Below are 24,586 nucleotides of genomic sequence, written 5' to 3'. Positions count from 1 at the left end.
TTTTCAAAGCATTTTCTTTTTAATTTCATTTTGTTAATGAAAATGTTTTGTTTTTTCAATATTAGTTTTAGTTATTTCGTGCTGTACACAAAATATAATTAGCTGTCGAACCACTCACTCACGAACCACTTTTCAAAAATTATATTTACTTTATGTCAAAAAGTGAAAAAGGATGGACAAAAATATCAGTCTTATTTGTTTCTAATTTAATCACGTCAAATATCATTAGCAACTAATAAACGGTCAACAATACGTCACCATCCCGTTCCCAAAAGATTCCAATGGTCCCATTACAATGTGGTTAGTAAGGTTCTGCTGGTAGGGGCTTTGAATCAGCCATGGCTACACATGCAGTTGAATTATTGAGGGCCTGCAACAGCTCACCTTTCCAGCTACACAAATTCATTCATCTGATATTACGCTACTTAGTTTTGCACGGTTAAGGACCACAGACGTGCCTTCCGCCTGCTCACCTCAGCCATGTACGCTGGAGATGAAAGCAGACATAGTGAACGACTCGAGCTCCACTTGTCAGTACAGTGTAATAACAGAGGTTGTAAATACAACATTTGTGTTAAGCACAGTCGTTTCAAAATACTGCCAAGTCCGGTCTTCAGAGCCCCTATCTAGCCCTGTTTTAGATGTCACCCTCCTCCAATACACCTAATTCAAATGATCGTTATGCAAAGCTTGTTGATGAGCTCATCATTTGAATCAGGTGCGTTGGAGAAGGGAGACATCTAAAACAGGATGTATATATGGGCTCTCGAGGACCGGACTTGGGCATCCCCGCTGTAGTCAATGCAGAACATTGATAATCGATGACGTCACGTTTCGGTCGACAACTTCCGGTTTCTCCCAAGCACTTTCGTAATGATGTAAATCATGACTTAGTGATGAGTCATCTCCAAATCAGTTGTGTTCTGTTGAGTAATGTGCTACCTGTATTTTGACATTTCAACGAAAAAGCGAGACTAAAGGGCACCACATTTTACACGAATAAGCTATTTACAACGGCCTCCTTCAATGCAGGTGAGGCTGTATTGCCACCCTTTGGAGTAAAGTTGAAAATGCACCCAAGGCTGTAACAAACAACGACTGTAGGCTACTGCACTTTTCTGTAACATATTTAGTGCTTATATCCAACTGTTTGCAAGAAATACCCAATGTGCAAACAATACAAATGTCAATAAATGTCTTCCAAAAAAAAATGTTAATTGTATAGCCCTCCAGAAGTTCAAATGACATATTCGCAATAACGTTACACTTATTGTACATTTTGTGCCTAAACAAACAATGGATGTATTTGTTTTTCAGCTATAAACTCAAACAAAAGTAACAAATAAGTAAAAAAAAACCTCAAGGCCCGGGGGCCAGATCTGGCCCATCAAATCATTTTGGGTGGCCCGTGAAAGCAAATCAAAAATGTAAATTTCCATAATGCTTGCTGAAATCTGTACCCAAATTTCAAATAGTCATATGTAATAAATAATAAGATATATTGTGAACATGTTATTGTTACGTAACTCGAACAAACTATTATTCTTGATTTCTGTTTTCAAAACTAGTGATCCATCAATTTTCTTGTACTGGATATATAACAAAAATGAGGAGTTGATCAAACAATTTTATGGTCTCAAAGTCATAATGGCCCTCCGAGGGAATCTATAACTACAATGTGGCCCGTGACAAAAATGACTTTGACACCCCTGTTTCTCTCTCTCTCTACCTTTTCTTTCACACAGCACATTCACATAAGCACACCCACACCTGCACACACCACACACACACACCCACACACATACCCCCCTAACACATACCTCTCCGTGGCTGGTTTTAAGGTTATAGTAATGTTTGATTTTTGTCAGGATTTGGAACGCTATGAAAGTGTTTTGGGGACAGTCAATTATTCGTGGATATTTGCTATTTGCTGCAATGGCGAGGACCCTGTCCCCCATCCCGTGTTGCTCTGCACCCCCTAAAATGTGTGTTATTTTTGTTTCTTTGGTGCCCCCAAAATGTTGTGATGTTCAAATGTTTTAACAACGTTTTTGATGATAGTAAAATGAAGTTCATTTCAAAATCTGAGTTCCACATTCAATCACAGGGAGAGAAAGAGAGAGAGAGAGAGAGAGAGCGAGAGAGAGAGAGATAGAGAGAGAGAGAGAGAGGGGGCGTGGTATGTTCTTGGTGGAATTTCACTTCCTGTCTCTCAGCCAGGTGAGTTCAGATTGAGTCACTGTACTGTGTCGTCACACGCCACAGCTCTTTGTAGTGATCAAATTTTGGAGTCTTTCAGTCACGAAAGTGTCACGGACGGCGAGGCGAGGCGAGGCGAGGCAGGACTTTACTCTTCTTGGATGTTCTGTTTTAGTTTTTTTTGGGTGAAAAGGTAACACGGCCACGTTTGTGTTCACCCTTCGCGGCCTAAATCTCCCAGGAAGACATTTGTAGTTAATTATTGGCCTCGGTTTCGTTACAGGTGGGGCTAGGAATCCGATTTTGAATTGTAGGAGGACTTTTTGTTTGTTTGTTTGTTTGTTTGTTAGTAATTATTATAACTATGGATCGGTGGCCGGTGGTGCTGCTAGTGGTATTTTTGGGGTGCGCCTCCAGTCAGGAGACAGGCGATCAGTGTTTGGCCAAATTTAAGAAAGGCCGGGAAGATTTTGTGCTTGATGTCGATGAGTCCGTGAAGGACGGGGCCATCTTCATTTCGTCCCCCAAACTGGACCGTTCCAGAGACTGCGTGGCTGCCTGCTGCAAGGAGGAAAGGTGCAATGTGGCCTTCATGCAGGGGGGTGCAGAGGGAAACTCCATCAAATCCTGCTTCCTATTTAACTGTCTGTACAAGAAGAAGTATGCCTGTCGCTTTGTCAGAAAGAAAGGCTACTACAACTACATCTTGGACTCTGTCTATGAGAGCTACCTGGAGGTGGATGTCCCACCGAGTAAGACCATCTACACATACACGCACACTGGTCATAATATCTCTTTTTTTTTTTTTAATATATCTATCACAGTCCCTCTCGATTATTCGCTTTCAACACAATTTTAATGTCATTTTCTTTAACACTCTAAATCAGTGATTCTCAACTGGTGGGTCGCAAACAGAATTGTTTAGCACATCAGTGTGTCTTTTGATAATTGTGGACTATTAGGGTTGTCAGAGTTAAAGCGTTAACTATGGAGATTAATTTAAATTTTATAAAGCGTTACAAATAACTCTGTTTTATTTACTTCCTGTGGCAGCAGACCTCTGCTTTAAAAAGTCGCTCGACGGCTCATTGGAGAAATCCAAAATATGTGCACTTTGCAAAGCCAAATTCAAATACCATATTAGTTGTACGTCTTTAGTGTATCGTTCAACAGTTGTATTTTACAGGAAAAGAATCGTATTCTATGATCACAGAAAGCTGTTAGAACAATCTTTGAATGAAAAAAAAAATTCTTAAACATTTTTTCCACATTAATTCCAAGATTGTCCCAGGGTGACAAGAGTTGAGAACCAACACTTAAACATCTTTTGCCTTCACTATTTTGCACAAAAGGTGACAGAAGCGAAATAAATGGACGTTGCAGGAATTGGATTCAGAATGCTTCAGGACAGCAATATCTCAAATTGTGTTCACAACTTTATTGTACTCGCACGAGTTCAGGGCATTTGCATTTGATCTTTGAGAGCCGTTTGTTTTAAGCATTTATTTGGGTACCATTTTCATTTAATGTGCATACAATTTAATTAAATCATTAAGTACTGTTTTTTTTATTTGCCCTTTTACCTATATCTAAGCCCATTGTATGATATGTAGGCTACTAATGAATTAAATTTGTTGTTTTTTTTAAGACTTAGGCCTACTACGCTACTGTATTTTAATGTCGTTCATGATGGAGGTATATTTGCAGGGCCCCAGACGGCCCACAAATGGTGACATTTTGCCCCTAAAATTTGAGACAACCCAAGTATATTTTTCATATACTCGTACGTTGGTAGCCAGTGAATTTTCAAATGTATTTTCTTTTTAATTTATTATTTTTTAATATTTTTGTTGCTGACAAACTTCTGCTCAACACTTGAGCCCATTTCTCAGTAATATAATGAAAATTAAGTGGAAATATTAATATTTACTTAGCAAGTAGATTTACAGTGGATGGCCCTAAAATTTCATGTTAGTGGCCACTGTGCTTCTAGTAACAAAAAATGACCCCTGACTTGGTAGAAAAAGTTTGTTGGTGCTATTTTTCAAGAAAAATGAAAGTATACATCTCATCTGTAACTGACTTCTCTTTCCAAAACGTTCTCATCTTTTGGCAATAAAGAAATGGACACTTAATTTTGGACTAAATGTACACCTCTCTCTGCAACATTAAGTTGTGTAGTTTATTTATTTTTTTTTGTAGTAGGTTCTCATCTGTTGGGCTCTTTGCACACCCATTATGTGTGGCCACATAACTAGGCTGGAAACCTCCATTTCAGCATGTTGACACACGCCAAGCCCTTACGGCCCCCGGTGTACTGTTTGGTTTCTCATCTACCACAGAGTCATTTCGCTTGTAAATGCGTTGCAGTATAAGCTTGAAAGAGGATTGAATTGGAATCAGTGTACATTCAGTCATCGTGTAATAAAAGTATTACCATGGTGTCTCGCTCCAGAGGAAACAGACCGTCCACCGTTGGCCAATGGAGGCCAGGACCGCGTGGTCCAGCCTCAGGACAGCGTGACGCTGAACGGCTTGGAGAGCAAAGATGACGAAGGGATTGTCTCCTATACATGGCAAATGCTCACTGAGTATCCCTATGCTGTTATTGAGGTGAGTCAGTGTTAAAAGCTTTGTTGAGTTCTCAGAAAGTGATGAATCCCGATGGTAACCAAGGCTTTATTTCCATATAGAAAACCAGTTTTAAGGACCAGATTATTGTGTCCAATCTGACGTCGGGAATGTACAAATTTCAATTGACCGTCACGGACACCATTGGTCAGTCGGACTCGACCAAAGTCACTGTTCTGGTTCTTACGCCTGAACAGTCGGAACGTAAGTATCTCAGCTTAATTCACAACTTCCGTGGGTTGCATAGGAGTCAATATCATCATAAGCAGACTTTGAGACATCCCCATTTCACACCCAAAATGTTGGAGCTTTTCTGTTAAATTAACTGTGTGTGTGCTGTTTAACCCATGTATTTAGAATTTCTGAAAGGTTTTTATATCCATTGATATTTCAGAGTGAACTATTCACATAATATGATGAAAACTGAAAAGTTTAAGTTTAGATATTTACCAGAGCTGGGCATTTTACTCCAAATTGAGCATCCGTTATTTGTCTTCCATCTGCAGCATGGGTACCCATTCGCTGTTTTTTCCAGGGGTAAGAAAACGAGTATATACTATAGGCCGGTCTGCCTCTAATTTTAAACGGGCGCCCGTTGGGGATTCCGACTAAACTTTCACTAGCAATTCTGCTCAATTCTATACAGAAATTCTATGATAACCATACAATAGTAATGATACTGCCCTGCTATGTATGTTATATTCTGTCAAAATTCCTATTTTGAGAAAGGGAAACTAAACTAGTTGAGTTTGGGTGCGGGGGACAACTTTTGAACCACTTTTTCTGATGACACGTTGACGTGTCTTTTGAGCCCCTTCAGAGTTGCCTGTTTGTTTCATGTTGAGACAATGCCCTTATGCTCATGTACTTTCCTCGGGGCTTTTTACATACCTACATGTTTTCCCTTTATGTTCACATTTCTGTTTGTTTTACTCAGCATTACCCTGTTTACAAGACAAGCCAAATACTTTTAAAGGGATGACCGCCTTGTTGAGGTGCCATTGTGGAACCTTTGTTTTTTAATGTGATGAAACCTGTCAAGACTTGTTGACTTAATTCCTACAGGCTGAATGATGGACAAAGATAAGAGAAATAGAACATGTGATCTGACCGCTTTAATCTCCTCTTCCTTTTTGAATCCACAATCAAGCTCATTTTCTCACAATACCGCACATGACCGGTTGATGTAAATCTTCATGCATACGTTATGAGATCTTTGGAAAACGGAAGTGAGCGTATTTGGTCTACTCCCACTCCCTCCACCCCCGACTCAACAAAACCTGTCGGTCTGGTTTCAGTTTAGGTTTCGTAAACGAGAACACTCTTATCGCCCTCTATCAATTGAAAGACATTAGAAGGCTTTTAGTTTTATCCATTAGAGGTAAATTAATATATTTAGTTTAAGTGGTACAGTAAGTGCACATTGTGGAATAATGTAAGTGCTTCAGCAATTCAGTTAAATTATCCAAAAACATCTAATTTGGAATGTGTAATATGCATAGCAGCAGAGGTGGGAAAAAAAAAAAAATCAGCCAGGTTTCATTCAAGTCGAGATTCACTGAGTAAAAGGTATCTGTCAAAATTCTGAGTGAACATTTTAACCTCACTTTTAATAAACTACATATAAATCGACCAATGTTCTCAAACATTTGCAGAAAGAAACTGTATTAAACTGTTGTTGCTTTCATATAATAACATATTTTTCCATATTCAAACATTAATTTGCGGTGTATTCCTACATATTGCATTCCAGAGGTGGGAGTAAGTCACATATGTGCAAGTCCCAAGTCACTGTGGGAAAAAAAATCAAGCAAGTCGAGTCTCCACCAAATTAAGCAAGTCAAGTCATTACTTGGGTCAAGCAAGTCACAAGTCAAGTCATAAAATCTTGCTCATATATTGGAGTGATTTAAAAAATAAAATAAAATTCACTGATCCTACTACAAAAAGTTCATTATATAATGTAATGAACATTTACACTTAAACAATTAACTTATAAAAATGAATATCTACACTTACATTATTTAGAAGAATGCATGTTATTTTTTCATACTAACGTTTATATGAGTGGCACACTTAATGTGGTGATAAATACTGAAATATGCTGAATGTATAAATCATTAAATTCTAAAACTTCATACTTTGTTTCAGGTGCCAATCTGTTACCCCCAAATCTAATTGGTGTGTGTTAATGGGTGAACGAAAGGCATTAACTTTGTGCACTTTGTAGGTTGCCGCATTTTGAAGTTGAGTGAAGTTGACATGCATTAGTTTAGATGGCCGCTGCCACATCAAATATGGCGGATACGCTTGCAACAAGAGAAGTACTCTGCACAGGCTCTATAGTGCTCTAGGCAAGCAACATGCCGATGACACCGGTGTCTTATGTTTTGATGAATAGAATCTACTTTCGAAGTGCCCAGCACTTCACCTCGTTATTTAAATAGAGGGCGGGGGCACCATTGCATTTGCGAACGGAAATGTCACAGTCAAAACAAATGGTTTGGACACTTTTCACAAACCATCCAACCCCGAGTTACGTTACTTAGCTGTACCTAAATGTTCAAAATTATATTTTTTACTGGTCCCAAACCAGTGTTCATATCGCTAGCTAGACTAAGGTTGGCTTACCGCTCTGTGGGGTTTGTGATAATGATGAATTAAGTTAGACGTTGTCGTTGTTGTCTTCATCCCGAGAGGTGCAAACAATGCGTTTTTTGCATCATATTTTTGTCAACGTCATGGAAAAAATAATCCATTGATTCAAATTTGTAATCCCCGTTGTTGCTACGACGCTGTTTGTGTTTACGTTGCCACATCACACTAACAAGTGACGCTGACTGGGTTGCCACGTTGGCGTGAATGAACAAAAAAATCCTCCTTTTTTTTGTACTTTGTTGCTTTCCTTCTTAAAAAGGCAAAGTGTGTTCAAATCAAGGGTGGAGCCAGAACGTGGCTAATGGGTGGGCCTGGAAAAATCAGGGCAGGCCTGAATATTTCTCTCACTGAGCACAATGCTCCTGTCCCGACACATCGCATATTCAAATAAAACGACAAACTGAATAATATGAAGTTCGGATATTCCTTAGACGACCACAATTATGCCATTTTTAATATTCAATAAAATAAAAAACACAAGGAAACACTAATTAAAAAATAATTCAATAATAATTTACTAACAATTTAAAAGTATATATTTTTTTCATGAATCGTACTGGGTGGGCAGTCTGTCAATCTGGGTGGGCCTGTGCACACCCAGGCCCACCCATGGCTCCGCCCCTGGTTCAAATGCAACTTTAAAACCATAAACAGGATGACTTGTCAAGTCATGAGGTCTAAGTCAAGTCGAGTCACTTAGATACCAAGGCTCAAGTCAAGTCATTCCTGTGTTTTTGGCAAGCAAGTCCTAAAAATAGCAACTCGAGTCCCCCATCTCTGTTGCATTCTGGCCTGTGATGCAAGTTAAAGTTGAACTAAGGTTGCCAGGCTTTAGTCATGTTTGTGTTTTTCCCTCATAACAATAGCAATAATAGTCTTATACTCTATCATTTCACTACCAAAGTCATGGCAAAACTAATGGAAAAATGTCTTTTGCCTGAAATTGGAAATATGAGTGTAACTACTCACATGTGCATGTATAGAGTCGAACACAGTTGGTTTTATGTCTGTTAATGGTAAACCGTACATACAATAGAAAGTGTACTCGGCCTAAACTTTGATGGCATGTGGTGATTGTGCAGACGGCGATTTATTACTGCTTGGAAGGCGAGTCTACCCATAAAAACATAATGTTGCTCACTTCATATTGCTCATTTGACTTTTTTTCATATTTGCCATGTCATAATGAGCAGCCACTCCTGTACCACTAACAGTTAGAATGGCTCACACACATTTTTTTTTCCACTGGTATCCTTCTTTGGGTTTGGATTACTGCATTTAAAAATAGGCAAAAATAATCAGAATTTAGTTGCAGTTAATATTTTAGATGTATACTTACCAACTGAAGTCTTGATGAGGGCTCATGTCGCAAAGTGGATTTTTTTTACTTTTTTTTTTTTTTTTTCAAGTTTGCTAAGCCTTTTTAGTACCCTGTTTTTATTTTATTTTATTATTTTTTTTTTTTTTGCGTTGTCGTTTTTTGTTTTGTTTTTAAATGTTTGGTCAAATTAAGATTTTTGTTTCTACCAGTGAAGCATTTGGGCCAAACTTAAATGTTGTAACCTGGAGTGGCCCATGAGATTTTGGTATTCAACGTTAACTTTATTCAGATCTGACGACTTGCGTATTTTGATTAAAGGTTTGTTGTGTGATATATTTATTCATGAGTATGAGCTGGTTAAAACAAAATAAAATGGCAGCTATAGTTTTAGTTGACATACGGTGTATAGTCAAGGCAGCTCTTTGTAATGTCATGTAAGATGAGCATAGTACAGTATGTCTCATCAGTCAGCCACATAGAAACAAACCACACCTCCTTTGTGGCCGACAGCATTAAACAAGCATCCTATTTTCACATGTCTCTATACACAAAGCCGTCTTGTGTAGTCTCTACTCTTTAAAGCAGACACCACAAGTTGTTGAACGTTGGGAGAGCTACAAAAAAAGAAGAAAAACATAAGATCACGTTTCGGAGACAGTCACTTTTGTTGGTGATGTCTGGTGTATATTGATTCAGAGTTGGACATGAGTATATGAGTGTTAGTGTAATTGAACTGGTTGTCACTATGAAACATGGAAATGCTGCCTAGTTTGGATATTAGCCCGTAACATTTGACTATGGAAAACTGTTTTTCGTGTTTTCAGAATGTTTTCAAGTATCGGTTAAAGAGGAAGTCAACCCCAAAAATATCTTTACAATATGTTCTATGCAGTCCAACTAGTCTAAACACGGCATTCTGATTGATATTGCGTTTGTGAAATATGAGTTAAGTAGTAAAATCCACCCGTTTTTGTCCGGGTTAAGTAGTAAAATCCACCCGTTTTTGTCCGGGTACAGCTGACGTGTCAGCTGTTTTGTCACATGCTGTCAACTGAAAAAGACATCACAGTCGCTCAGGTAACAACCAATCATGGCTCAGCTTCAGAAAACAGGTGAGCCGTGATTGGTTGTTACCTGATCCCTGAGCAACTGTGATCTCATTTTCAGTTGACAACAATTAACTTAATGGCATCCTCCTGAGATGGCTAAAAGCAGGTGTATTTTGCTGCTTAACTCATATTCCTCTAATGCAATATTACTCAGAATGCCATGTTTAGACTAGCGGAGGCGCATGGAACATATTATTGTATAGAACATTTTTGGGTTGACCTTAAAGGAAAGAAAATCAACTAACAATTCCCCTTACTTCCTGCAGATCATTGTATGGCTCCAAAGAAGATTGGACCATGTCGTGGTGCCTTCCCTCGGTGGCACTACAATGCTGCTTCGCTGAAGTGCGAGGAGTTTGTGTTTGGTGGCTGCAGGGAAAACCTAAATAACTATCTTTCCAAGGATGAGTGCACAAATGCATGCTATGGCACAGGTATGTTTACTTCTCTTCCAATCATGAATTCACCGTGCGGGTACAGTGTGGGGATTGTTTGACATTTCTAAGAGACATTTTTACTGCGGATATACAGTCCATGTCTACATAATAGGCTTGGGTACGCTTTGCTTTTGAATATCAAATGATGCTGTTTGCATGTGTTAAGAATTTATGAACGCAAGAAACGACAATTTTTGGTTCAAACACTTTACCCTAACCTCATGGTAGTTCTTCACTCAAATAGCAGAAGATTGACTTTGACTAAAATTTTCCTGTCAACCATTTGCATGTCACGAGATTTTGTTAGGCCCGTCGTACACACGATACAGCTGAAAATTCCAGTTGGCGACCGTACATGTAAAAAGACACGCTTCAACGGAGCAACTGCAACCCTTTATCGACTTTTGAGGCTCCACATAAAGTTTTATTAATTAATTTATTTTTATCAAATCACAAAAACATGGCATGGTTGTCAAGGTAAAAGCAGATTTGCCACATAGAAAGGAAACTAGCGAGAACGTTGAGATATTCGGAGAGGCTGTTGGCAATGATCGCCACATTCGCTGACTGCACATCTGCATTTTGGCGACAGAGACTCTCCACGCTTTGCTTTCTAGCCATAGGTATACAGTAAAACCCCCTCCATCTCAGGGGATACGTTCCATACCACCCCCACAATAAGTGAAATCCGTGATATAGAAACACCCCATTTAAATACTCCACAGGCAGTTTATAGCATTTCTGGCACTTGTTCTCAGGTCTTTAAACATACTTTGAAGTAATAAAAATATTTAATATAAAGAGAGAGAGAGACAAAAACATTGTACAGTGTAGAAGTGAAAGCATTATATAAGTAAAGATGTACTGTATTGTACCGATCCTTGCGTTTACAGTCAATCCCATTTTTACCAAACTAAAACTAAAACACTTATCTCATAATATAAATCAATAATTATTCCCAATTGATGTACGTCATGAAATGGACCTACAGCCGTTGCTTTCTATACGACTGGGCATTTTACTAAAAATTGAACGTCCGTTATTTGTCATCCGTCTGCAGTGTGAGTACCCGTCCGTCATCTGACATTCGCCTTTTTTTACGGGGGGTAAAAATAGTACCCGTCTATAGGCCGGTCCGCGTCTAATTTTAAAGGGCCGTCCGTCGGCGAGTCACACTAAATTTTCACTTTATTTATCTTTTTATTTATTTATAAACTGACTCCGTGAATCAACAATCGCATTTGTCCCAGGAAATTGGCCAACCTCCAATACAACAACTAACATGCAAATTTTCTGGGGGGATTGATTCTGGGTTTTTTTTCTCATCTGTTCATTAACCAAGTCAACATGTGAACACTTCTTGAAACGACAAATGTTCACTCGTTGTAAGTGACATCATTTTCCCATATGAAATCATGGTTCGATACGTGCTTCTTAAATTACTTCCTAGATTTCTTAACACATGCTTCGAAGCCTCAGCACAATTTAGCCCATCGTTTTCAGACTGTGCAGGACAGAAATGCAAGCCTCAGCGCAATAGAATTATACATGTTGTCTGAAGTAATATAATCCCTGGTCTTAACCAGAAAGGAAGCGTCTGGTTCAGTTGGGACAAATACACCTTCCTGGCTGAAATGAGTGTTCCAGTAATGCCTTGCTGGGCCACTGAATGTCTCACTTTGTTGTCTGGTGAACTACTACTTATGTTTTTTTTCCTTCCTCAGAAAAACGGGGCAGTGGTAGAGGTTTACCAGTTCCAGATCAACGAGGTATGTTGCGCTTGCAACTAATGGCAGAGTTGTTTTTACTCTAAGTATTGGATATTCTAGACTTTATTACGGTTTGTCTTGATGCTGATCGTGTTTTTTTGTTTTTGTTTTTTTTGTGATCCATGGCAGAAAAGTGTGGCGTTGCATGCACTGCCGAGCAGTTCACCTGTGCAAACGGCTGCTGTTTGGAACCAGGCTTGGAGTGCGACTCAACCGCTCAATGTAGCGATGGCTCCGATGAGCAAAAATGCAAGGACTGTAAGAATCTGTTTTTATTTTAAGAATTCATTGAGCTCACTTGGGTGAAATATAGACTTTCCTCAATTAATATATTTTCTTGTATGTCAGTGGACAACACATTTCAGATTTTGCTGAAGATTCCAGTGGATGAGCAAAAAGGTGATTTTTATTTCCTGAGACAAGATTGTAGTAGGAGAATACAGTATATCGTCATTTATGGTCATTTAATCTTAATTTCCTGTTGTTCTCAGTGCGCTGCACTGAGCCTCCACAGACAGGCAGCTGCAGGGACACTCTCTCAAAGTGGTACTACAACCCTCTCCAGCAGAACTGCATTCGTTTCAACTACGGTGGTTGCCAGGGAAACGAAAACAGATTTGACTCGAAGGAGGCCTGTTTGAAGGTCTGCAGAGGTGTGACAGGTGGGTGGTACTCAACAAGGTTTATTATAGTTTACAGAGATGAACGGAATAACGATCATTAAAAAAAAACAAAAAAAAAAACAGTTTCGGTTACAAAATAAAATTCATTTTTTAGGAACAAATGAAAATGATAACAGAAGCGACATTCTGTTTACAAAACTAATTGCAATGAGCTTCGATTACAACAAAAATGTCCTTTGTTTTTGTCTTTGCCAATTAATTTCATAGATACGCTCCTTGGGTTGATTTTTAAATTCATTTATTTCCACTCAGACGGCTTTACGGCAGCTATACGGTACATAGAGGTTGTAATCGTTTGAGTAAAGCAAGTGACCTGTACTAGAAGCTAGTCATCTGTGTGTTTGTGTGGAATACCTCTCAAGAGAAATAACAGCCCCTTAAAGAAGTTCACAACTTTGCACAAAAAGGCTTACCTTGGAACAATATCTGCACCCAACTCCTGAAATTGATGAAAAATCAAGACAAGGCTAAACTTAAATTTATTATTGCTTACAACGATGGACAGAATGCAAGTTAAACATTGGCGCTTTGATGTAAATGTGTGTCCTGGCTACTGTTATTTGGACCACTGGCAAACTATCTGCATCTCACCTTTTAAGCAGTGTATGCACTGCACTGATTGCACTTTGACTTGTGTGGACTGTTACTCAGTACCTGAATTTGATGTGTGGGTGATTGTTCATCTGTTAGTAGTTAGTATATTAACATTTAAAAAAAAATAAAAAAATTTTAATTTCAGTACACAATACTTGTGACTTTTTTTTCGATAAATGTCACGCTTGACAAATACGCTGTATTTAAAAAAAAAAAGTATTAAACACTAAACTAAAACCAGGCATTTAAAAAAATGAATACTTGCAAGCCAGTTTCTAAAACTCATTAAAACTGCGGTAACTGAATTTGAAAAGCAAGTGAAAATGTAATAAAAATAGAAAACTCTTTTTCTGTGTTTTTTTAAACACACCTACAGTCCGTAGCGTTGATGTGAGTTAATCAGCTGTTTATTTTCCTATTAAGATCTATTGTTGAAGTAAAGCTTTAGTTTGGATTAGTAATGTAGGCCTGTTTTGCTTTTGTTTGCCATCGTTTCCTTTTGCCGTAGGTTATTTCCTCAGATTGGTGACACTGGTAAAATTTGATAGCAGAGAGGGGAAAAAATCAAAGGAAAAATGTTCTGTATTATTCATATTAGTTTTGCGTTCTGTTGCTCAGCCTAAAAATGCAATCACAGTAAGTCCTTTATCAATGATAATGTTTTTTACATTAATACATTGTGTGGAATGCTGAGAAAGTTGGTTTTAGTGACCACATCTTATATTGACAATCTGCTATTCTGCTCTATAATGTTGATTGCATAGGAACTACAGCATTTTAGTTTTAGACTAAATAGACCAGAACTGTTTAATGTTGACCAACTAGTATCTTACTATTCCAGCTTTACCATGCAGTTGGTGTAAGTTAGACTACATTCACCAATCACCACACACATGCCAGTCTCTTGGTCAATGTGTACACCCCCCTTTATGAAAATAAAGGAATTAATATTTTTGGGTAACTACTCTGTAAAGATTTAACCATCAGCCCATCTTGTGTAGGAATGAATGACATTAGGTTCAAGTTAGATTAAATTCACTCAAGATCAGCATTGCCTCATATGGAAGGAAATGGTTTTGCAATGTGGCATTCTTGTCACTTAACAAATTCGTAAGCATTGAAAATCTGAGATATTTGCATCAAATGAGGCTAGAACGGCAAACATGTACGCGCAGAATCTGTTTTTGCCAGCAGTATTCCTGAGTCAAATTAAATTCTCTTGTTTTTACTGTTTCTGTTGCTCTGTTTTCCCGCCCAGAAAAAGATGTGTTTGCAAGAAGAGAGGAGTTTGAGCGTAGAGTGTCTGAGAGTCAGACAGGTATGTAACTGTCCTTTTAATTGAAATTGAAATAAAGCATCCCCCAAATTGTTTTTGCCTATCAAATGAACCATTGGTCATTTATTTGCACAGGTATTATAGCAATAGTGGCTGTCCTGGCTGTAGCTATAGCCATCCTATTGGGCATCCTCTTGTATTGCTTCATGAAGGGAAAGAAGAAATCCTCCCAGCACCACCGTGTGCCTGTTAACAACGCGCCCCTCACCTCCATAGAAGACAGGGAGCATCTTGTCTACAACAGTACCACCAAGCCCATCTGACCCCACTGTCTGTGTGGTAAATGAGAGCAGATGCCAGAGCTGTGTGATTTACTGAATGAACTCTGATTGCCGAGAGAGACAGAAATGTCTTTTCACTCCACAAGTGGAACTGTTTTGTGTGTGTAAAGTTTTTAAAGGCAATATGTACAGGAGGCAGTGTCTTGGAAAATGTGTGATGTTTAAATATTTGATTTTCAATAGGTTTGTTTTAGCACTGTCTTGTTGACTAACAGTTCCTATTTAGATTAACAGGGAACTCAAGTAATTTCATCTGTTTGATTACCTCTTTATACTTCATTTACCCCAGGTTCATTTATGGTCTGTTACTTCAAAGTAAAAGTATACTTTCTTCAAACGCAATACTTGAGTTTTATATAATGCTCCTTTAATTTACTGACACCTCCTGTCTGTCTTATAAAATTTTATTTTCTACTTCTTACTCCCATTGGATAATCCGAATAACACAGGAATAATCCATAATCTTGAGAGTTTTTAGAAGGAATGTTTCGTTTTTAAACATGTTTTTATAACAAAGCATAATGCATGCTAATGCATACCTAAATAAAGCAGCCTTGCTTATCACTTGACACAAGTTGCTGTCTTAAAGCAGTGTCGTGATGGTTGAGCCAAATAAAAGAATTAACTCTAAGTGTTGGCAATGTTTCATCTTGTTTGAGCATTTTTGTCCATAAAGGATTGACTTCGGGGTCACACTGAGTTATTCCCTGCTTTATGGAATACTTGATCCATGCCCTCAAAAATAAGTGTTCCATATTCCAACATTGTTTGTATTAATAGTTGGGCTGCATGTCACTATCTTATATTTTGAGAATCTTTTAGGCGGGGTACAACCTGAACTGGTTGCCAGCCGATCGCAGGGCACACAGAGACAAACACACATTCGCACTTGCAATCACACTTAGGGACAATTTTAGAGTGTTCAATCAATCTACCATACATGTTTTTGGAATGTGGGAGGAAACCGGAGTACCCAGAGAAAACCCACACAGAGAACTTGCAAACCCCACACTGGAAGGCTGGATTCGAACCCACGTTCTTTGCACTGTTAGGTGGACGTGCTAACCGGTCGCCCACTGTGCTGCCCAATTAATCGAATCATCGGATGAAATTTCATTTAGCATTTAAATATTACAAAACCATTTCTCCCAGATTAATGTTTATTAACCAATTATTGTTTATTTGATATTTTTTAGTTAAAAAATAATTTAAAAAATTACCAAGCTTTTTGAAACTGACCAGGTGTACAGTATATGCAAGTTAATTTTAGTAAGTGATTTTTGTGTGCAACAAATGTTTCTGATTCTGTACTTTTTTATGTACTCAAGAAGTTGAATCTGCACTTCTACCCTACAGTCTTATTAGCAAACAATTTTTTTACTACTACTGAAGTAAAGAACAAGTGTATTTTTGCCACCGATGATATGAATTATTGCTCATTTTTTTAAGTTAGAATATGGACTCACTGTACGTTGCCGATTTTGACCAGCAGATAGCAGTATTGGTGTGTTGACTGATCGCAAGAAACTTGAGTTGGGTTTGAAGTTGTGTTGTTTTATCGTTAACAAACGGTTTGAAACTCTCTATTTTTCTCATATTATTTTAATGATTGTGCCGAACAATTAAAGTTGCATTTTATAGTGTCTGAGGTCTCTGGATGAAATTTTCAGCATAACCCTGTAAGGAAGGAGAAAAGCAGAGCTGGAGAAGTCCAAGGAAGAGCGCCCTATTTTAATCAACCTCACATAAATTATCACCCAGCCCAACTGTTTCACTGAAGCCCTCTTTTGTGGGCCAAACGTTCAGATGACCTGACCCTAGTAAATGTAATTGTAAGCGTTACAATGTTTTGTCTATTCACAATGCTGCCAAAGACTGTCCTTTACAAAATAGTATTGTGAGAAAGAAAAGAAAAAAAGACATTATATCACACATACTTCAGCATTTGAGAAATCTACTTTTATGCAGATTAGGTTTATTTTTATTTTATTTTTTATGTTGGGTAATGTGTATCTACACAATATTAAATTCTTTTATTTTCATTCCAAAACCAAACAAGTTAGAAGTTGGTGGGCTAAGACTAAGATATACAAATGATATGTAAAGGACCAACACTATGAAAAAGTAAGTAGATGATTAGGGAAAAAACTGTCAGTTTGAGTGAAGATATTTGATTTCCGGAGTTAGTAATTTTGCACTATACATACCAGATGTTAGAAGGAAACACAACGGGGATGTCAAAAGCGGTATTTCCTTTGCTACATTCACAGCTCACGTATATTTCAAACATCTACAGCCAACTGGGACATGTTGGTAGTCCCCTTGTGCGTAAATGCTAAAGAATGTATTTACAGACAGCTAAATATCCATAACGAGACGTTTTCATAGTGATTAAATTCTCGAAGTTGCTAAAAGCGCCCGCCCAGCACCACCGAGCAACCCCCACCCCGCCTCCAACATATAGCTTCACACGATGGTTTATTTTTTTCCGACAGAACTTGAACGCAGCGACTTTACTTTGCTGCTCTTGAAAGAGATGAAACGGGAGACTAGACAGTTACAATCTGTGGGAGCGAGAGACATGCCAGAAGACGTGCGTGTCCGTGGGACTTTAACATGAGGACATTAAGGAATTAACAGCGTGCCAGTGGTATTATTAGCAAGAAACTACTGAGTCAAACTTTTACTGCTGGCAAAAGGTCGTCGGAAGACAAGAAATTGGCCAGTTTGGTACGTGAACTACATTCAACGTACGGAGCAAATCTTTGCTAACTTGACGCTCTTTTTGATCCAAATAATTGTCATATTTACGTCAGATTTAAAGACGATTTGAAGCCGTAGTTAATATTGTTGATATCAATGGGTGCTTATTGATGTCGTTTTCGAACGCGATGGTCATAAATTAGCTTTTTGTGTCACTTTCAAGAGGACCTTTGAAAACGCCTACGTGCTCAAATCAAAGTTGCCGTAGTGTATACAGTAGTCCATTCTAAATTTCAGCGTAGATAGATGTTTTTACTGTTTTCCAACCACGGGTCGTCTTTGGCTCAGTTAAGCAAAACAGTGCAGCGCATTCCTGACGATCTGCTCCTCAATGTGGAAGTCTGGCTCATACGGCGTAAAGATTTCTTTTGCAGTGCAGTGCAGTACTGTACTGAATTCCTTTTTGTGTGTGTGTGTAATTTCACAATTCCAACGTTTCGCAGTCCTGTTTGGGGGCGTGAGTTTCAGTGAGATAAGCGATGTTTGTGTTTGAACTGGACACTTTCAGTTAAGTGAACTTTGCTCAGTTGCTTCACTGTGTCTTGTCTTTTTTAGTGTGTAGCTTTATTTCTCTTTGATGTTTAAGGCCCAATCTTGTGAGAATAGCCAAGGTGCTTGATGCCACTGAATCGTTTGCCATTTCCTCTTTCTCGCTTACCCCCCATGGTTCCCACATTTATCCCAGCCAAAGCCAATTGTTCTCCTCTAATGAGTGCCCCAGTGTGATTCCGCGAGTTTCTTCTTTTAAAATGCAAGCTGAGTGACCAGCTGCAGAAGAATAAAGGAGGAAAATCAATCAGCTACTAGTGAAAAGTTCCATCTTCTCCCTCTTTGACCCCACTTGACCTTGCAGACAATATCTCAAGATCATTTCAAGCACAAATGTTTCCCCAATACAATTAGCAGCCACCATCCAGGTGGTCTAGACAGGAAACTGCCCATGTGTGTCTTGGACCTTAGAGCTGGCACATAACTGATTCTTTCAGAACCTTGGAATGCTACATCTGTTATGAAATTACCAGACGTAATTTTGGCAACATGCATATGAATTTTCTTCACATTTGTAGTGGGTGCAGTGCTTGGTTGATGCTGAAATTGCCCAAAGCTGCAGCTTTTGCCAGATTCTGGTATATTTACGTGTCAAGAGTCAAAGGGAAAATTTGAACCAAACATGTGGCAGCATTGTTTGTTTGAAAGCGGGAGAGTGTGTGCCCTAAGTGATTAGCATTCCAGGCGCCATATGGAGGTCAAGTCTGTAGTCTGTGTTTTTATATTGTTACGGTCCTGCCAAATCCCCTTGAAGGCAGCTGGAAGTCCCAAAGATGCTCAAATGTGTATCTGAAAACTATCCAGCAGCCTTGTCCTTAACCTGCAAACAATGTGGGACATGGGGTGTGTTGACATGACAATATGTCAGTAAAAGTGAAAACCTTTTGGGGGGGAAAGGTTTCACACACAAACAGAAATGTTATCTAAATAATTTTCAATTGCATGTATTGTACCTGCAAAAAACTGAAAAAGCTGTTATATGCGTGCCAGGCTAGTAGTCAGTGACGACACTACATGCACGTGCACCCACTGCTTGTCCTCCCTGACTAATCAGAGTGAATGCCTTTTACATTATGTGATATTTGAATGAAGAATTTATTGACTAGTCTTATACTTGTTTAAAAAATATGATTTTGGATAAGACTCGGCAGAAAATAAGTTGGTGCGTACATGGTATGGACATGGAATGCAAATTACAGTGTCTTTTAAATTACAGGCATTTTTGCAGCTGTGTGTGAATGGGCATAGATTTAAAACCATCAAAAATGCAGGCAAAAACTCGCCTCATTGCTGCATGCGTGCTTAGCTTTAGTTTTGTATGAATGGCTCAATAATGTTGAAATAATGTTTGTTCTTTTTGACCACAACAGGAAACAATCATTCTCTTATTGAGGGCTACTTTGATTAAGATGTGTGTAAACCGTTTGGGCAATAGTGTTCTCGGTGCTCTGTGGGTGTTAATCACTTAGCACAACATACGCTCAAAAATGCAGTGGATTCAAATAAGTGGCTCATTTGTTGTGTCTGTGCGGGCACTGCTTTTGTAAAAAGTGAGGATTTGATTGAGATGAAGAGAGAGTGTCAGGGTGTATTGTTTACCCCGGTGAATAGAAAGCCGTTAGTCTCTTGAGGCCTGTGTGGAAGGGGATAAAGTGCAGGAGTAATGTGGGAAAGACGGTGTCAGGGTGGCATTCATTGGCTGAGGAAGACGGGGGAAGAGGAGGGTCTTACAAGATAAACATAGAGCCAGTGCTGAACTGATTAAAAAAAAAAAAAAAAAAAAGTTCATTTGGTCAGCAGTCTCCTGCTTGACCACGTCAGGTCGGATTCATATTTATTTTCCACATAAACAGGCACTGACTGATGGTGTCCCTGTTAGTCTGTCTCCACCATGTCTAACTGAAGCTATCCCAGGGGTCTTATGTCATGCTCAAGCCATTTTGGGGCAAACGGCGAATGCAACATGACACGGTTAGTTCATCCCTGAGAGAGCAGGAGTTCTCCAAAGTATTTTTAGCTCTTTCTCCCATCAGCTCTTTCTACATGACCAAACGTCAATTCGGACAGATAATTGTTGCTTAAAACAAGCATCAAGTGCCTACTTGCACATCATTTTGCTCTGCCTTGGCAGCCGTCTTAGCATCCACTTGGTGCTCAGTCACAGGGGCAGAAGAGCCGTCCATAATGACTTACTTAGCTTTGAGGCCTGTGAACTAAATCCTTGTAAATCAGTAAATATAAAAACGGTGTATAATTTGGGTTAAACCTCTGCTGTTTGTACTTGTGCATTTATGTGACTATGATAAATCTCTAGCACAGACATGGTATAGAACAGGGGTCACCAACTCCGGTCCTCGAGGGCACCTGTCCTGCAGGTTTTCAATCTCTCCCTGCTGTAACACACCTGGTTAACTATCCTGATCATTTTAACCAGGTGTGTTACAGCAGGGAGAGATTGAAAACCTGCAGGACAGGTACCCTCGAGGACCGGAGTTGGTGACCCCTGGTATAGAATAAACTGAGTCCAGGCAACGAGGAAATTGTTGCTTTTTCTATCCTGGTTTTTCAATAAAATGAAACGCGAGCTGTCAGTTTGATCATGTTAAATCATCTTCAATCACATGCTTCTTTTGGGTTAAAGCCTCTCAGTACTTCTTGTAACCCCCCCCCCCCACACACACACACACACCCCACACCTTTGGTAACCCCCACTGAAGCAAACGGGGAAAGAAGAGAACAGAAGTATCCTCTTGCTCCAGCTTCCTCTGTGGACATGCTAACTGGTTTCACTTCACCCACCATCCAGATGGCCCATCAAAGGGTGAAAAATGCTCTAGTAGATACCCAAGGCTTTTTTTTTTCAGCTCTTGGTTCTTGGTTCACTGTACATGTTTACCTGTGAATGTTTTCTCATCTGTCCCCTTGAACACGTTTGTTATGGTTTCAAGAAAGGCATCCAAGCAATGGATTAGCGTGAAGCCTGGCAATTAGAGGAACAAGGAAGAAGTGATCCATTGGTGCTCTTTTGTTTAATAACCATCGGAATGGCTTGACTTACATCTGTCTCCTATTAGGGGGAAAATTGCTGACTCCTTTGCTCTACGGATAATGCGTCCAGCAGCTGTAGGAACCAAACACTCTCCATTCGGGCAAAATTGCAGCTAGTTCTAGCACAGGTGGTCAAATTTGCATGAATATCGGACTGTATGACATGTTTTTCTTATGATTATATATTTGGCCATGTCCCTTCCCTTGGAAAACAAGAATATGGAATTGTGTTATGCCAGCAAAAGTATGTGTAATCTAATGAGTTAACGTTGTTTAATTCTGTCTATACAGTATGTGGGATGCACAGATTTTTATGGCGTAACTATTTCGAGTGACATTTTTAATCAGATGGATTTCTTCTCCAGGTCAGATGTTTAATTTATCACTTTTTGAATAAGGCATTATGGGAAAACATTTTTTAAAACCCGGACAGTACATTTGATATAATATTATGTTATTACTTGGCTGAGACAAGATCAAAGCCTACACCCAAAACATGAAGCCCACTTGAGCAAATTACACACTACTTCAGATTGAATTGGCCCAAGTTGGAGCAGAGGCTATATAAATAGGCCTCATTTGTAAAGAATGCCATTGAGGCAGCAAAGTGCTGTATTAACATCAGCATAGCTGGGATCATTTACCATCTCATTTGTCCCATTAGATCCATGATACAGATGGGCCTTGGCTACAAATGTGGGTGCATCGATTGGCATTTATAATGAGGCATTGTGATTTCAAAAAACAAAAACAAAAAAACCTCAATTTTACCGCAATCCAGGCGGCATCTTACTTGCAGTTTTCTTGAGCACCGAGTGGCCAGCTCTGTGACATTTCTCTTTGCATTCCTGCACATCTTAATTGGCACTCCTCCTGGCAATGGTCTCACTTTAGCCTCGGCTGGCTAGGCTGTCAGATCGGCACAGTGGCCAGTGAAAGCAAATCGAACAATACAATCCTAATCCCCGAATAATTTCTGCTCCTCTGATCTTGGTTGCCCAAGAATGCAAAGTTTTAAAGGCCGCAGGCTCACTAGGAATCACAAATGAACAAGTTCTCATGCACAGTGATCCATGTTAATTTACTGCAAGAAACCAGAGAGGATCTGGCTGTGGATTTGTCGTGTGGGGACACACTTCATCCGAGCCTAAGGGATTGGAAAAATGTATGACACCAAAGAGTGGACCGGTACCTTTGATCTAAATTGAGTCTTAAAAAAAGAAAAAGAAATCATGGAGAAAAAATGAACACTAATTTCCTGCATTTAACCGATTTTTTTTTTCCCAGGTTGCCAGATAATTGTTTCAATGCTGTCAGTGTTCATTGTTTAAAGTGAAGTTAAACGCTCTTTTATTGCTTCTATCATGTTGCATTGTGTGTTTGATTCACTGACCATTTCAGAAGATCTTTAGGGATTTCTGATGTTTTATTTATTTTGAACAATATGAAATAGATCTGCTTTGGTCTCGAGAGTGCGTTCTACTAATTCTCTTCGCTGCCCTTTCTCTCCCGATTAGCATGAGCTCATATCACAGTCCCTACCCAGGCTGCACTATACATTACAAAGTGGTTGGCATGAGCAAGCCCACAGCAGTGAGGGGAGGAATGACAAGAATTTCCTTTTTTACTTACAGTAAGGTCCAATAACCCTTTGGCCTCATTTCACTAGGCTGCTGATGCCTGATTAAAAAGGAAAGAAAAAAAAAGAATGACTTGCTTATCTACAGTACTATAGGAATATAGCAAGAAGGATCACCGTTTCTCTCATTTACAGACTATGCTGTAAGTCTAGACATGACGTGTATTTGGTCTTTTTGACTCTGTGTTTTCTTTTTCAGCTCCAAAGGCCTGAGTGCCATGCCAGAGGGGTCCCATTCTGTTCTCCACCAGGGCCCAATGGGGGAAGGTAAGCCCAATGCAGCTTTCCTTTTTATCGGTCATGCCCTCTTCATCTGTTCATACACTCTTCCAGTATAGTTTAAGCTTTAATTTGTCGGTCATGTGCCTACTGTGCATAGGAGAGTGAACCCAAAATGGAGAAATGCTGCAAGTGGAACAATTAGACAAACGTAATGGCTTGGCATTGAGCAGTCCTCCTACCGTCCTGTTTGGCTCAGAGCGTCTTTGTGTGTCTGTGGAGCTCTGCCAACCGCCGCCATACAGCTGCAACTTCACACACATCAAACCAGAATGTGTCAAAATCACAGACCGCAAAGATAGTTTGTCTAGCCAGCGGTGATGACTTTGCATGCGCGGGGATGAAAGAAGGATGGAGAGGGAACTCAAATTACATATTATTTTAGTGTTCATTATCTTTAGTCGCAGAGCCACTTTCTTGACACAGGGGCTCTTTGTATCTGTTTGCCTGTTCTGTCCCTCAGCCCCCACGCCTCCCTTCCACTCTACATTTGGCGCTGGGTTTCCTCTTTGGCTGAAGACTACAAATGTGTCAATGGTTCCCTTTTTTCCTCGGTTCAGCGTTGGACCAAAGAGGCGTTTGGCTGGAAGAAATGTGTGTCATCCACATTAGTACTCATTTTTCTTCCAAAGTCCACACCACGCACTGGTCGTACTATACATGCACTTGCACATTTTGCAGCTTGTTCACATTTATTTTGACCCAGTTGGAATAAATGTTAGAGTGACCTAACTTCCTTGTTTTCGGTGGAAGTTCAGTAACAAATGGAGGAAACAAATAGTTCTGGTAATTTGTGTCATTTTCTGATTGGATTTGGATTATTGGACACAAGGAATGCTCACGGTGAAACCCAAATTGGAGTGTGGTCTAGGTAAACATTGCGGTGGCCATCCAAACGCAGTTGCTCTGCAGGGTCAAAGGTTTATGAACTGAGTGAGCTGCGTTAATGTCCTTTTTCGTCCACTACCAGCATGCTTGTAAATCGTTTGTGAGTTTTCACCTGAGGATCAGCCTGAAGGCAAGTATTTTCATTCTTCAAGCAGCGGATGTTCCCTCCTATCTGATTTAAGAATTTGTTGCCTCAATGGATTATTTTTCCAGAGCATCTAGATGACAGGAACATAAAAGCCCTCAGACTTTCCACTTCAGTGCGACTTTGCACACCATGATGGAATATCACGGAATATCTTGCCTATCATATCATATGGTGTTAAAAGGTTGATGTACATCTCAGCTGCGGCAGCTCTCTCAAAGATAAGGACTCCCGCTGATCTACTTACCCCCTGGCAG

General features: G+C 39.4%; 2 protein-coding genes across 3 annotated transcripts in view; both read left to right on the top strand.

The window, feature by feature from the left end:
- The first annotated feature begins 2,202 nt into the window (after positions 1-2,202).
- spint1a (serine peptidase inhibitor, Kunitz type 1 a) lies at positions 2,203-15,649 on the top strand. The gene is made up of 10 exons (XM_086050147.1): positions 2,203-2,951; positions 4,655-4,812; positions 4,893-5,034; positions 10,185-10,352; positions 12,080-12,124; positions 12,254-12,382; positions 12,473-12,523; positions 12,616-12,786; positions 14,660-14,719; positions 14,813-15,649. The coding sequence occupies exons 1-10, from the start codon at positions 2,564-2,566 to the stop codon at positions 14,998-15,000; spliced, it is 1,500 nt and encodes a 499-aa protein (XP_085906273.1). The 5' UTR covers positions 2,203-2,563; the 3' UTR covers positions 15,001-15,649.
- A 1,859-nt stretch (positions 15,650-17,508) lies between these two features.
- Positions 17,509-24,586, top strand: part of LOC147137673 (pleckstrin homology domain-containing family G member 3-like) — a 31,822-nt gene continuing 24,744 nt past the window's right edge. The window contains exons 1-2 of one of the 2 annotated variants that reach the window (XM_086050187.1): positions 17,509-17,748; positions 23,217-23,284. In XM_086050187.1, the coding sequence (XP_085906313.1) occupies positions 23,236-23,284 (49 nt within the window). In that variant the 5' untranslated portion in view covers positions 17,509-17,748; positions 23,217-23,235. Of the gene's footprint in view, positions 17,769-23,216; positions 23,285-24,586 lie in introns of both variants that reach the window. The other variant, XM_086050189.1, reaches the window with a different exon arrangement.

The sequence above is a fragment of the Filicampus tigris genome, chromosome 13 (genome assembly GCF_054856515.1).
Source record: "Filicampus tigris isolate MCC_2025a chromosome 13, RoL_Ftig_1.0, whole genome shotgun sequence".
NCBI classification, from domain to species: domain Eukaryota; kingdom Metazoa; phylum Chordata; class Actinopteri; order Syngnathiformes; family Syngnathidae; genus Filicampus; species Filicampus tigris.
This window is presented reverse-complemented; position numbering and strand designations above follow the sequence as displayed.